Here is a 14,167-nt window from a genome sequence, read left to right as displayed (position 1 = left end):
GTAGCTGGAGAAGGAGGAAAAGAAGAGTTGAGAGAGTGGGTGTGAGAGAGAAAAATATGGCTAATAGAAAATGACTAATTTTGGATTTAGTCTTTATTGTAAAAAATTTAATTGACTTTAAAAATTAACCTCCTCCTCTCTGATTCAAACTATCTAGCCCAATTTCAATGGGTGACTTAATGGATCAATTTTTTTGTGGTATATACTGTTGTAATTTTTTATAGTTATATATAAGCAGTTTTTTTTTTAACCGTTGCTTATTTTTGTATTTTTAATTTTCGCTTCTGAAGCGATAAAGAAAGAGGTCACCTCCCTTTTATTTTATTTTATTTTTTTTTGCATCGCCTTTTTGAAATCATAATAATAATAATAATAATAATAATAATACATATACAAATACATATACAATACATATACACACACACACACACACACACACACACACACACACACACACACACGCACACACACACACATATATATATATATATATAAAATATATATGGCGATTAAGCTACACTGAATATTCTGCGTTTCATCCACTCTAGGATTCGTCAGGCTTATGCGCGAATTCTGTGGTTGCTTCTTGTTTTATATGTGTTGAGGATTTCTAGTTAGTCAATCAGCTTTCTAGTATCCACCGGGCCCCTTCCTATCAGCCAATGGGCAAGCATTTTATCGAACAAAGGATCTGTTTTAGAACTAGGTTCGTGGTTTAAGGTAGATCTTTTCCTTCCTTTTTTTTTTTTATATATATAAATATACCTATGTGTACACACATACATGCACACACATATATATATATATATATATATATATATATATATATATATATATATATATATATATATATATGTAATCGTTTATGTATAAATGTATGTATGATTGGCTAACTAGGAATCCTCAACACATATAAAAACAAGAAGCAACCACAGAATTCGTGCATAAGCCTGATGAATCCTATAGTGGATGAAACGCAGAATATTCAGTGTAGCTTAATCGCCATATATATTTTATAAATTACTAACTAGCTCTACCTACGTATTGAGCACTTTTGAAGTAAATACTTAAAGTTTACGCATAAATCTATACTTTCGTATATTAAATTTATGTGAGTAAATGAAGTAGTTATATATATATATATATATATATATATATATATATATATACAGAGAGAGAGAGAGAGAGAGAGAGATAACCCCATGTATCACTTTACTGCAGGTCAATGTTTTTTTAATTTTGAAATTACTATGAAAAGCAGAGAAGTGAAATTTGGTATAACACTGGAAGAGCATAACAAGGTGCCTTATTTCCTTGATTTTTGTGGAATTTGAACAAATATTTACAAAAATTATGCTAATTTTTATATTTTCTGGTAATTTTAAGTGTGTATCACTTTATTGCAAGTCTTCCAAAATGCCTAGAAAGGGTCAATTGACAGTTAGTGAAAAGAAATGTGTTGTTACAGGCCTTTCAGAAGGTTTATCTCACATAGATCTAGCCAAAGAGCTTGGAAGAGATCGAAAAACACTGTCTTCATTCATCGAAAATCCAAACATTAAACCAAGGAAGGACAAATGCACAAGAAAGTCAGCTTCTGCTCGTGATGTTAAAAAAATTTGCCGTCAACTTATCAAGTTGGCAGGAAGCAACAGTGCTTCTATATTTGACAAAGCTGGAATACCTTCCTTGTCCAGAAAGACACGCTGTAATGTCTTAAATGGAATTGCAAGAAGTATTAAGACTATAGTAACGCCTGTTTTAAACTAAACTCATAAGAAAAAACGTTTGGCTTGGGCTCAGAAATACATGAAAACCAGCTTTGAAAATGTTCTTTTCACTGATGAGGCTAGAGCAACACTTAATGGAACAGATGGGTGGGCCAAAATTTGAAGTCTTCTTGGATTCCCTACCCCTCATTGATTCCATCGTCAACTGTGAGGTGGAGGTGTCATGTTTTGAGCTGGTATAGAAATGAGGGAACGACGAAATGGAAGTTTCATTCTATCTTAACAAACTTTATTTGTTACTTTCGTTAGTAGCGTGTTGAGGGAGACAATAGTTCAGTGTTCATGCGCGCACGTGTTCATAGCTAGTAGTTGCTGGAACAAAGGAAGCAGGTTAAAAGAGAAAGAAAAGGCAAAGACTTCAGTGCGTTGCCGTGTTGTTATGAGTATGTGTGAGTCGTATCAACAAGGACAGTTCCTTAGCATGACAAAGAATGCACGTGGAAATAAATGGAAGTTTGAAGAGAGATATAGCTAGCTTGTAATACTCATGATGTGTGCTTCTGGGCAGAGCACAGTGAAAAAGAGAGTTAATGGTTTTAGGTTTCGCCTTTTATATACTCTGTCACGTGATAGAGAGCTGGCTTGTGATTGGACAAGCCAGGAGGAAATGAATTTCAAATCTCGAAGTTGTGAGACGTAGCTTCTGTCTATTGGAGCAGCTGCTGCACTGGAATAATCTGCGATGAACTAATTGGACCATTTCGAGTGTCAGAAGAAACCAGTCTTAAATTTTATTTTTAAATGAGCATTTGTCATCATGGCCTGATGACCTTCCATTGGCGAATCACCGCAAATTGATTTTTATGCACGACAATGTGCCATCCCACTCAACCAAGGCTACGACATCCTAACTTAAGTCATTAGGCATTAGTGGAGAAAATTTGATGACATGGCCACCTTGTTCTCCAGATATAAACCCAATTGAGCAGTTCTGGTCGATAATAAAGATGAAAGTTTATGAAAGAGGTGTTCAATTTTCGTCGAAGGATGAACTTTGGAGGAAGATTTGGAAATTTCCTACAATATCACATCATCTCAAATGCGCCGATTGACAGCATCAGTTGACAAGAGGCCATTCAAAGTGATTTTGACGCATGGGAGTTATGTTGATAAATAAATATTTACTGAAACAAAATAATATGAACTTCGTTCTTGTTTTTAGTTAATGTTTTTACTGGATATGTTCTTTATTTCATATAAATAGAAATATGAAGTTAGAATATTGTTTTATTATCGAAAAAATACATTTTTAGACACTTGCAATAAAGTGATACACATTTAAAATTACCAGAAAATAGAAAAATTATCATAACTTTCAAAATATTTGTTCAAATTCCACAAAAATCAGGCACTTTGTTACGCTCTTCCAGTGTACCAAATTTCACTTCTCTGCCTCATAGCAATTTCAAAATTATTGACCTGCAATAAAGTGATACACAGGATTTATATATATATATATATATATATATATATATATATATATAGTGCCGGCAAAAAGAAAGTCCGCACTTGTAATTTAAAAAAAAAGAAGCTAAATTTAATGTAACTGTTTCAACAACCAATACCTCATTTGATTCGCCTTTTATTTCTCTATAATTTTACCTGTTCATATTTAACTTTTAATTGAACTATTCTAGTGTTTAAGTCAATTTAATAAAATAACTTCAAATTGAGAAGGCAAAAAGAAAGTCCACAGCAACAAATTCGCTTAAAACCAGCTTAAATTATCGCCCCTAAATCAGTTTAAAATATCCACCAACAGGCAACAAAGCATCTCTAATCGTAATTGTTGTTGTTTCAGGTTATACGGCGTAACATTTAGTCCATATGCCACGACTTTCTCTTAGTGATCGTCAGGAGCTCATTAATCTCCACCTTTCTGGTTTATTCAATCGACTGCAGATTGAAATGCACCAAAACACTGGCAATGTTCATGATTCTCCTAAATCTGGCCGCACTAGAGTTACTTTTAACAGGGAAGACAATGCTATCAAGATCGGCAGCCTAAGAAGCTCCCCAAATCCAACAACAGTGCAATCTTGTTAAAAAGTGGTCTCTTTCTACTGTCAAGAACAGATTAAAGGAATTTAATTTGCAAGGATATGTTGCAAGACGCAAGCCAATGATTTCTGTAAAGAACAGAAAGCTCCATCTGGACTTCATCAGATGCAATGAAGACTATGACTCCTCATATTGGTCAAAAATGCTTTTTAGCATCGAAAGCAAGTTCAATAGGTTAGGCGGTAATGGTAGGCAGTACGTCCGCTGGAGAAAAGACAAAGAATTTAATCCTAGGTGCTCAGTTTCAATGCTGCAAGGTGGTGGAGGTTCAGCTTTGGTGTGGGGCATTATTAGTACCAATGGTCCAGGGCTTATAGTTCGCTTGTATGGTCGAATTAATTCGATCAAGTACATTAATATGTTGACTGAGCATTTTCTACCCTACTTTGGTCGGAATTTGGATGATAATCCCATCTTCATGCAGGATAACGCTCCCATTCACATAGCTGGCAATGTTAAGAGGTTCCTGGAAGAGCATGATATTCCATGTTTGGATTGGCCTGCACAATCTCCAGACCTCAATCCTATTGAAAACGTATGGCATTACATCAAGTAACAGTTACGCAATGATAAAATTTCAAATTTGGAAGAACTCCGGACAAAAATTAAAGAAAAGTTAGATGCTCTTTCCCCAAAGTATTGCTATAGTCTAATTCAAGGAATTCCAAAAAGATTGCAGGCTGTCAAATTGTAGAAGAGCTATGTTACTAAATATTAACTAGTTCATTGTGTTCCTGTTGTATTTGTGTTGCATTAATGCCCTAAAGCTACATTTAAATAACAATTTTCCATTGTGTGGACTTTCTTTTTGCCTCCTCAATTTGAAGTTATTTTTTTTTAATTGACGTGAACACTAGAATATTTCAATTAAAAGTCAAATATAAACAGGTAAAATTATAGAAGAATAAAAGGCAAATCAAATGAGGTATAGTTTGCTTAAACAGTTACATTAAATTTAGCTTAAATTTGAAGTTCTTGAAAAAAATTACAAGTGCCGCTAATATATATATATATATATATATATATATATATATATATATATATATATATATATGTATATATGTGTGTGTGTGTGTGTGTGTGCGTGTGTGTGTGTGTGTGTGTGTGCTTATCATATTTTGAATATGAAATGATTCATTTTTTATATTTATTTTCTATCTTTATACAATAAAAAAATAAATAAAAAATTAATTTCTTGTTACAGATTGTAGTCAAAAATGGAACTCACCCGCCCATTATGGACGATGTGTCTTGGACACTGGCATCGCCGTACAAAGAATTAAACAAGTCTGTAAAACCGAGTGATTCCATTGCGAACAACTTCACACCTTCTGCTCAACACCTGAAGTTGCCAACTTTGATTCGATCCAAATCCAAAAGTATGTACACATTGTGGATTTATATTTGGATTTTACAAATGGCTCATCATTTCGTACGTTTCTGAATTTTGGAGATGAGGATAGGTTCTTCGAATTATTTGGATTCTTCAAACTTACTGTTCTCATCTTGAATGTCATTTTCACAACGTTTCAATCGATGTAACCTCCGACCTTCTTTAGGTTTATCTTGTCACACTCGGAAATCTTTATGCCAAGCTCAGGAATCTGCAAAGAATTTCGAATAAACCACTTTATTTAATTCCGGGTGGATAACGTGCTCTCGTTCTGCCAGCTATAACTGGGTAGAAGTCCTAAGCAGTTCAAAATTGTATTTTGAATGTCGCTTGCACTGAGGATTGAACCTTCAACCTCCAGAAGAGTGTAACATTTCTACTGAATTTTCACCAATTACTTTATCTTCTATGCCACTGATCCTTGTGCACCGAGTTCGACCGAAAAATGATCGAGCTTTACAAGATACACCTAAAAAAGGTCATACGTTACCTCAACTAAAACGTTGTGAAAATAACACTTGAAATGAGAACAACAATCTACAGAATCCAAATAAAGCGTTATCACTGGTTGTTCAGACCATTCTCAAACAATATAAATAAAACAGTAGATGTATGTGTGTCTGCCTGTTTGTCTGTATGAAAATATTTAACTGATAAACTTTTAAACTACGGATCACATAACACTAAAATTAACAGGAAATAGTAATCATACACCAGTGATGGTTTATTTTTCGATGTCTGAATAACGCGAACAGATATCGGCAAGTTGAAATGCAAAATGTTCGTTTTAACTTGCCGCCATATTTTTACTTCTTTCTGCCCAAATTTGATTCATTTCTTCGAGTCGTTTGATATTAAAGCTTTCTTACTTATCTCTCGATAGCTAGATTGGTAAGGAACGTGGCAGAAGTTCTAAATGTCTTGGTTTTGATTCTAGCTGATGGCACCCAAGTCAAGTTTACTTTTTAAGCTTTTGAAATCACTACTATATATTAGGTACAATATAATATTCACTAAAGAATTGGCTTTGTAATGATAAATAGAAAATCTGCAAGAATTAAAATACATTTAAGCATATTTTACGACCCGGCAATATTGGGCGCTCCCGCTAGTTTAGAAATAAATGAGTAACACAACTAAAACGGCTAAAGATAAAAAACAAAATTTTCCTTTGGTCTTATTTCTATGATGAAAAGTGTCTCACCCCCTGACACAATGGAATATCTGGCAATGTTTTAACCATCAAGTATTTTCTCTCTGATCGGTTTATAAAAGTAATTGTTGTTGAACAGAAGTCTGAAGCATGTCGTATCAATGCTGGAGGGAGGGGGGGGGCTCCTGGATTCATTCTGGGCCCAACCTTCTTCTTGATCTTCATCAGTGATCTCCCAAATCACATTCTAAGATCATTTCTTTTATATATATGCAGATGACACAACCATCTATGGCAACACTTTGAAGAGCATTGATGATCAAGATCTCTCTCTTCCAACCTAAAGCATGTCTTGCAATAGGAAAAAATGTGGCTGGTTACTTTTTATACATCTAAAACAAAGCTCCTCTTCTTTCACCATCAACACTCAGGTCCCCACTTTGCCTCAATTGAAATGAATGGCCCTTTTCTTGGAGTGGGAGTACTGGGCTCCTGGATTCATTCTGAGCCCAACTTTCTGGATCTTCATCTGTGATCTCCCAAATCACATTCTAATATCATTTATTTGATATACATAAGCAGATGACACAACTAACTATAGTAACGTTTCAAAGACCACCACTAGACACTATCTTCGAGTGTCTAATGTCTCTCTGTACATGGGTTTGTCAGGACAACCTGGCATGAGGAAACTTTTCCATACAAGTGAACCCTAACTAAATATTCAAAATCACATATATTCGCAGTCAAATTAAGATCTCCTTGGTATGACCAACCCATACTGGGTTTTACGAGGAATGGGGCACCTTCTCCAAGTGATGTTACCTCAAGTAATAGCAAGAAGCTAGATACTCCACCAGACTAGATGGATTCTTGTCCTGGAATCCAGTACGACCAAGATACCACAAGAAAGATATATTATAACATACTTAAATGGTCAATTGGGGAGAAGAAAATTATGTTCTCAACTTCTTTACTTACTCTGTGTTTGAAAGGTAAAAGAGAACTTTAATAGATTATTCGAATATCTATGTATCTCATATAGACATCAAGTGTTAGTCCCAGGAAGAGGTCACTTTGATTTCTGAGGATTTTAAAAATGAAACAAAAAACAAGCTCTTTCTGTTTGTCCAAGCTGATCTCTTTTCATCATTAACACTCGGATCCTCACTTTATCCCAGTTGAAATAACTGGTTTTCTCCCCAACTTACATAAGTACTTATAGCTGATCTTCAACCAAGACCTCAAATGAAAGACTTAGACCCACTCTGTTTCTAAGGTCATTGGAAAAATTGTTGGATCATTCTATTGCTCTAGAAAATACTTCACTCATGATGCAATCAAAAGTCAAATACTTCAAAAGATGGAGTACGATTGTCACATCTTGGGAGGTGCTGATCAAAATATCCTTTCCCGCATTGACAGAGTACAAAACCAACTTCGAAATCTAGTGAGCAATGTCCTCTTCTCTTTCCTCATAGAAGTAAGTGTGCTAGTCTTTCTCTATTTTATCGTTATTTTCATGGTATGTGCTCGACTGAGGTCTAATCTATTTCCCTTTATAAAAATATTCACAACAAAAACTTGTCTAGATATAAATCATTGTAAATAATTTTTCTTTCTTTCTCTGTAATCCTAAAAATAACTTCAATGAGCGGAGTTTCTTTCCAACAACTACCCATCTTTGGAACACATTACTCTTGAATTGCTTCCCAGCTGACTACAATATGGTCGTTTTCAAGGCTAAGGTTAACAAATTCTTGTTGAGCTTCCTCTTAAATAATCGACTTTTGCCCAGTTTCAACCACTTTAGCAATCTTTGTGGCATTGTCGCACTGTTGACATAATAAACTAATTTACCCTTATCCTCGAATGGCCTTTGGTTCTTGATAAGCAATGACGTATTAGTATATAATGCAACAACACCCTTCACGGCAATAATAAATTAATCTTAAAAGGACTATAAATGTATTGCATTTTATACTGTATATTGATTTTTCAAATGCTTCATCAATGGCGGAAGGAAAGCGATCAGGTCTGGGAGCTGTTTCCACAGATTTCCAACCATGTTTGAATTCACGATGCTAACGTTTTACAAGATCATATCATGACCATCATTACCATATTTTTCTTTCATTTCATCAGAACTCTTCAGTGGTGTTGAGTCCTTTTAAATACAAAAACTGGATCACTGCACGACACTCAATAAACTCTATTTCACACCTAACTCAGTTCAGACATCTGTAAATCAAAAATCACAATTAGTTTGGAGCTTTAATTTGTCACATATCGCATAGAGAGATAAATCATTGTGCATACAAAATTTCAGCTAGATCAGACGACCAGAAGTTGGTCAGGGACACTATTTATTGAACACCCCTTTTATGTTATGTGTAATGTGAGACTATGAATAAAAACGTATATAGTTTATTTCCTCAACTTGTATTCCAGTGGATTTATTTTGTTAATTGTTAACGATTTCTTAATCAATTAAACGAATCAATAAAGATAAAAATTAAAAAATGGGCACTTATTTTATTGGCAGACCTCCAGCAGATCTCACTATCACATCCTTCAGAAAACCGTGATTACTTTTCGAAAATTCTTGCACTTTAAGATAAATTTGGGATTTGAAGATTTATGCTTTTAATCTGATATACAAATCTATTAAAGAAAAATGCGATTATAATTTTTTAGAAAATATAATTTTATTGTGTTGCAAAGATTAAGAATATTTAGTTAAGTTGCACACAAAGTACAATGAGGTTTCAAAAGGTCTGCACACTGAATACTAGCCTACAAAAATACCTGAGCAGCTCTATTGGCATTCCCTTTAAACGATTACAACAAACTAACACTTTCTCAAAGAGATAAGGAAAGCCTGGGAGGGTGAATCTCCTCGGATTACAGAGAATCAGGTACTTATGTAAAATATGGACCGTGTTATCGTTGGAATTTTCAGGGCAGTTTACGTAAAATGCCAGAAAGTGCCGAAATTCTGAGCCAATGAAATAGCAGCAGTCAAAAGAGAAAAAAAAAATCATTAAAAAATCATTAAGAAAATATTTGTTTGCTATCATTGGTTTATTATATAAAAAATAATAAGAAAAGAAAAAAATTATTAAAAAAAACAAATAAATTTTTTATTTGCTATGAGTGGTTTGCTATCCAAAAAAAAAAAAATTATTCATGAAACTTACCTTACAATGAGTGTTTTTTTATTTGAATTTTAATTTTTTTTAAGTTTCATGAAAAATTGTCCAATACTTATTTATTTGTATTTTCTTCATAACAACAAAAAGAATATTGTTTTCATTTTTTAATAAATTTTTTTTTGTAATAACAGAAATTATATATTTTTGATTAAAAAATTGGCTAGCATTTGTGCAAAAAAAAAAAAAAATTATGAATCTTTCCTTCAGCACCTTTCGGCATTTTATATAAACTGCCCGGAAAATTCCGACGATAGCCCAGTCCTTATTCTGCATAAATATATATCAGCCTGACAGCAACAGATCCATCATTGGACTGATTGTTGAGATTAAGAATAATTTAAAACATGTTTATTGCAATAAGTTTATATTAGCTGCTGTCACACAAAGGCAAACACTTTTTTTTTTTGTCAAAACTAAGACGTTGTGAGATGACGTCATAATGGACATGGCGTTGCCTCGGATGGAACCTAATTATATCCGCTGAAATATCCGCATCCTACAAGCATGAGTCATGAAGTTTCGGGACCCAGGACCCTTGACATTGTGACAGAGATGGGCTGAAACCTGAAACAGTCAGTTAGCTGGGGGGAGGGGAGATTTTCGCAAACTGAAATGCAGTTCCGTGATTGACAGCAAAGTCTAAAATTCTTAATGGCATGAACAAATCTCCTTAATTAAATTGTTTTATTTTTCCTTTAGTCCTCACATTGCAGAAGCGATGTTTCTAACAAAAAGGGAAGAATTGCTGTTTTCTGAGGCAAACTCTATTCCATTTAAAACTTATCGTTGGCAAGTTTTTGACTTTATAGTAGTATATTTTTTTTATTTCTTTACATCAAGTGGCTTCATACCTTTTCTGGAGCGATTTCCAGAATGAAAAATAAAATAAAATACTTTTATAATACAAAATATACCTCATGATTTCTCTTGCAAATGTGTTCACGTGTTTGCATTCTTCGCTCATTGCTTTATATAAGACTTTACCGTTCATTTAAATTCTTAACAAGTTATTTTTATTTATTTTTTGTCATTTAAATTCTTAACAACAAGTTATTTTTATTTATTTTTTTGTCATTTAAAACATTGGGAATTGCATTAATCCTATCATTACCCAAAGATGCACACCGTATTTTTTTCTTTTAAAAAGAAAGCAAATTTTTACTTTAACGGCAACTCAACACTCACCTTTAAAATTACAACTTTTAAAGGCTTTCAGGTCTGGTAAAAATAAATATCAAATTCAAATTTGAAGCAGACAAGTAGATTTCTTGATATTAAGGAATTTTTTCCAATGTATTACTTAATATTACAGTGACGATCGCCATTCTTAACTTCGGGAGGAGGGGGTGTTTTGTAACACACTTGTACTTGTTCAGTTGGGAAAACATGGCCGTCAGTGAAAACATAATGGATTACATCGAATAATAATGGTCTTACGCTACAGAAAATTAATCTGCTGTCCTAAATTTAAATGTGATATTCGTTTTTAGCATACTGGAAAACCTTTAAAAATCATCAATTTAAAGATGAATGTTGAGTTTGAGTTAAAGTAAAAGAATGCAAAAAAATTTTTTTTTCTACTCTTTTTCATCCTAAGCAAGCCACTTGGAATTTAAGGGTCTACTATTTGCGATCGCATCTACAGAGGACTAAGTGGGGAGTTGAGCAGCAAGATTTCTGTTCACAATTATATTTAAACTTCTGCGGGTTAGTACAGTCAGAGTAGCAGGAAACAAGAAGGGAATTCCAAAGTCCAAGGGAAGAAACAATTAGAGTTGAAGGCTTTCCGATATCTAGAAACCGCAACAGTGAAAGGGTGAGATTTTGCAGCTTGTCTGGTTAGTTGGGAGTAAGTACGTCAAGGGGCACAAGTGCTACAAGTTCATCGGAGCACATTCCATTAAAGTACTTTCAAAACAGGCATAAGCATGCAACATTGTGGCAATGGGACAGGGTTTGGTTTACTTGTGTTCGATTACTTTTCTGGTGCAATTTTTACGTTCAAATTTTTTCCGTGTGGCTACACACAATTGCACATATTGAAGTGACTAAAACTGACCATGCGTGTTTGGGTGCTATTGACAGAGTCGAAGTGATACCCGGATGTTTTGCAACATTTCGTATATTCATTTGAGGCATAATAAATGGAAAAAAAATATTTTACTAATTTTTTTTATTTTTTATTTTTTACTGAAATAATCATTTGACTTTGTTTCCAGGATCGTTAACAGCTGATGGTCAGTATGTTTCTGGATTTTCTTCTTAAAAACAGAGTCACTTTATTTGGCTTTTGTACCTACCCCCTACCTCTTCACTGGCAAACATTTTAATTTATTTCTAAAATTCGAATTTTTTTTGCCAACTGAAAATCGCATCATATTTTTTTTGCTTGCCTACACACATGAAAGCTCGTCTTTGATTGTTTTTTTTCTTTGCTTTCCTTCTTCTTCTTCTTCTTCTTCTTCTTCTTCTTCTTCTTCTTCTTCTTGCATGCATTCATATTCTTCCTAAATAAATACCTGCAAAATTTTAGCTCATTTCTTGCACTACGGGTGTCCTACCGATCTGAAATGGAACACGTATATCAAATCCATTGCAAAAATCGCTGGGAAAATGGTGGGATCCTTCTACCGCTCCAGTAGATATCTCACTCCTGATGCCGTTCTCTACCTATATAAAAGCCAGGTTCGGCCAACGATGGTGTACTATTGCTACATCTGGGCAGGTGCTGCTAGAAGCAGCTTATTCTGTCTTGATAAAGTTCAAAATAGACTTCGTAGCTTTGTGGGGGATGCCCTTTTCTCTTTTCTGCAACTTCTTTCGCACAGAAGAGACGTAGCGAGCCTGCCCCTGCTTTATCGTTATTTTCATGGCAGGTGCTCATCTGAACTTCGATCTCTGGTCCCCCCTCACCAGACTCTCACGAAAAACACTTGTCTAGCCAGAACCACTATCAACAATTTCCCACACTCTTTATCTGTGCCTACACCCAACAGTAGATTCCATGAACAGGGCTTCTTTCTTAGAACTGCTTGCCTGTGGAACTCTATTCCTTTTGCTTGCTTTCCAGCTGACTACAATCTGATTGTCTTCAAGTCCAACGTGAACAAGTTCTTATTGAACCCTCCCCCTAAGTAATCCAAGGTACAAAAATTCCCACTAATGTTTACTACGCTAAAATCACAATAACTAATGTATACCCATTAACCCTTATCCTCGAGTGGCCTCTGGACCTTGATAAGTGGTGACCTCCATGTAAAAAAAAAAAAAAGATGGTGTCCTTTTCCACTCCAAATAAATAACTGCAAAATTTTAGCTCATTTCTTGCACTACAGGTGTCCTACAAAGGTAGATAGTGTCCTTTTCCCCTTTATATGTAATAAAACGATGATGTCCTTTTCCCCTCCATATGTATGAGCACGTGTGATAATATCAGCAGCAGCCGAAGAATAGATGACAAGTGAAAATCTTAGCAACAGCAGACATTAAAACATGTATGCAAATTAACAAGTGTGTGCGAGCTTCCGTCACAAGAAAAGGAAAAAAAAGGAGATCACATGATGCAAAAGAGAAGCAAAGTGCACACGAGCAAGATGGCCGTGTTAAAGTCGAGTATGAGTTGGTTGGTTGTTTTTGTTTTACGGCATATCAACCCTATTCGAGTTATTTAATGCTGAATCCAGTTATTTTGAAGAAAAATCTTTTAATAGAATATAGAATAACACAGCTTCTTTCTTAGAACAGCACGCCAGTGGAACTCTGTTTCGTCTTCCTGTTTCCCACCTGACTACAACTTGAATGTCTTCAAATCCAACGTAAACAAATTCCTGATGAACCACCCTTAAGTAGACACTTTATGAAATCTCAACACTAACGTACAACGTACTGTACATGCAATAACCCTTATCCCTGAGTGGCTTCCGGGCCTTGATAAGTGGTGACCTCTTTGTACAAAAAAAAAAATGTGTTTTTTTCAAGTCGGTTTCTATTTAACTCCTAGTTGGGACCCTAACAGGTAGTACCACTCCGGGTCAGAGTAGACCTAGGAGCAATGGCAATTAAAGGGTGGCTCCACACTCCCCAAAGCCCGCAAGCTGGGGCCTCACCATCGGATATAGTTTAAGGTCATATCCAGGACCTCGAGTGTGAGAAAGCACTGACTGGTGCCGGCTTGGGATAGCAGCACCAGAGACTTTTAAGAAAAGCACATGTGCGTGCAAAGAGACTTTTGCAAGATAATGAAATGCATTGTTTTGGAAGAATCATGAATAAATGCATTTCATTTTCACTTAAAAAAATATGCAGAGTCGAATTTTTATTTTCAATTGTTTGTTTGTTCCTTTGCGACGGTACTAGATGGCGTGGGGGTTCAAGAGAGATTTGAACTGTAGCAGCACAGTTAAAAAGTAATGGCCACGCCACGTTACACATATGTGGGCAGTCATACTCGACTTTTCAATACATCTACGTCTTGTAGCTTCCCAATGTTCTTCTAGTCTTGGATTTCAACATTGAACTCTCTGAATAAAAAGCTCAATAATAAAGTCAAGCAGGT

The 14,167-nt window shown here is 34.9% G+C and overlaps 1 protein-coding gene across 1 annotated transcript in view; it reads left to right on the top strand.

Annotated features, from left to right (window-relative positions):
• LOC145293101 (dynein axonemal heavy chain 3-like) overlaps positions 1–14,167 on the top strand; it is a 404,365-nt gene that overhangs the window by 10,099 nt on the left and 380,099 nt on the right. Inside the window, exons 3-4 of the mRNA XM_080139477.1 lie at positions 5,056–5,230; positions 11,832–11,849. Coding sequence (XP_079995603.1) covers positions 5,056–5,230; positions 11,832–11,849 — 193 coding nt within the window. The remainder of the gene's footprint in view (positions 1–5,055; positions 5,231–11,831; positions 11,850–14,167) is intronic.

Source organism: Euprymna scolopes, chromosome 14 (genome assembly GCF_053919585.1).
Source record: "Euprymna scolopes isolate OS-2025 chromosome 14, ASM5391958v1, whole genome shotgun sequence".
NCBI classification, from domain to species: domain Eukaryota; kingdom Metazoa; phylum Mollusca; class Cephalopoda; order Sepiida; family Sepiolidae; genus Euprymna; species Euprymna scolopes.
Note: the sequence above shows the minus strand (reverse complement) of the source record. Positions and strands in the feature narration are given on the sequence as shown.